Source organism: Penaeus monodon, chromosome 15 (assembly GCF_015228065.2).
Source record: "Penaeus monodon isolate SGIC_2016 chromosome 15, NSTDA_Pmon_1, whole genome shotgun sequence".
Classification (NCBI taxonomy): Eukaryota; Metazoa; Arthropoda; class Malacostraca; order Decapoda; family Penaeidae; genus Penaeus; species Penaeus monodon.
Window position 1 is genome coordinate 47574483 of NC_051400.1, and position 400 is coordinate 47574882.

The 400-nt window shown below is 40.0% G+C and overlaps 1 protein-coding gene across 6 annotated transcripts in view; it reads right to left on the minus strand.

Moving 5' to 3' along the window:
• LOC119582071 (vacuolar protein sorting-associated protein 13-like) overlaps positions 1-400 on the minus strand; it is a 48363-nt gene that overhangs the window by 27260 nt on the left and 20703 nt on the right. For all 6 annotated transcript variants that reach the window (XM_037930315.1, XM_037930316.1, XM_037930314.1 and 3 more), the window contains one exon: positions 88-234. In XM_037930315.1, coding sequence (XP_037786243.1) covers positions 88-234 — 147 coding nt within the window. The remainder of the gene's footprint in view (positions 1-87; positions 235-400) is intronic.

Below are 400 nucleotides of genomic sequence, written 5' to 3' on the forward strand. Positions count from 1 at the left end.
GCAGAGACTGCATCTTCCCAGGCAGAAGACCCTATAGCAAGACAGGAACAGCCCTTAGCCAAGCAAAATAACCCCATCACTACTCACCCACAGCAAGGAAGTCATACTGAGAGATGTCTAGCGGTCTCGGATCCCACAAATCGACCCACTCTTTGATTTCTTCAACCTCTGCATTCACTGGCTCTTCAAGTGCTGTTAGGGCCATTGTGAGGCTGCTTAACAGTTCAATGGTGACTGGAATAAAGTTGGGTTTGGTGATTTTTAATTCTGAACAAATTATATTAACAATGGTAATTTTTAAGATATAAATGTCAGTTTTTCGTACTTACAATATATCTACAAACAAAAAACACTCTGTGCTAATATGACTACCATTATCTTGAAAGAAAGAGAAGGCTAT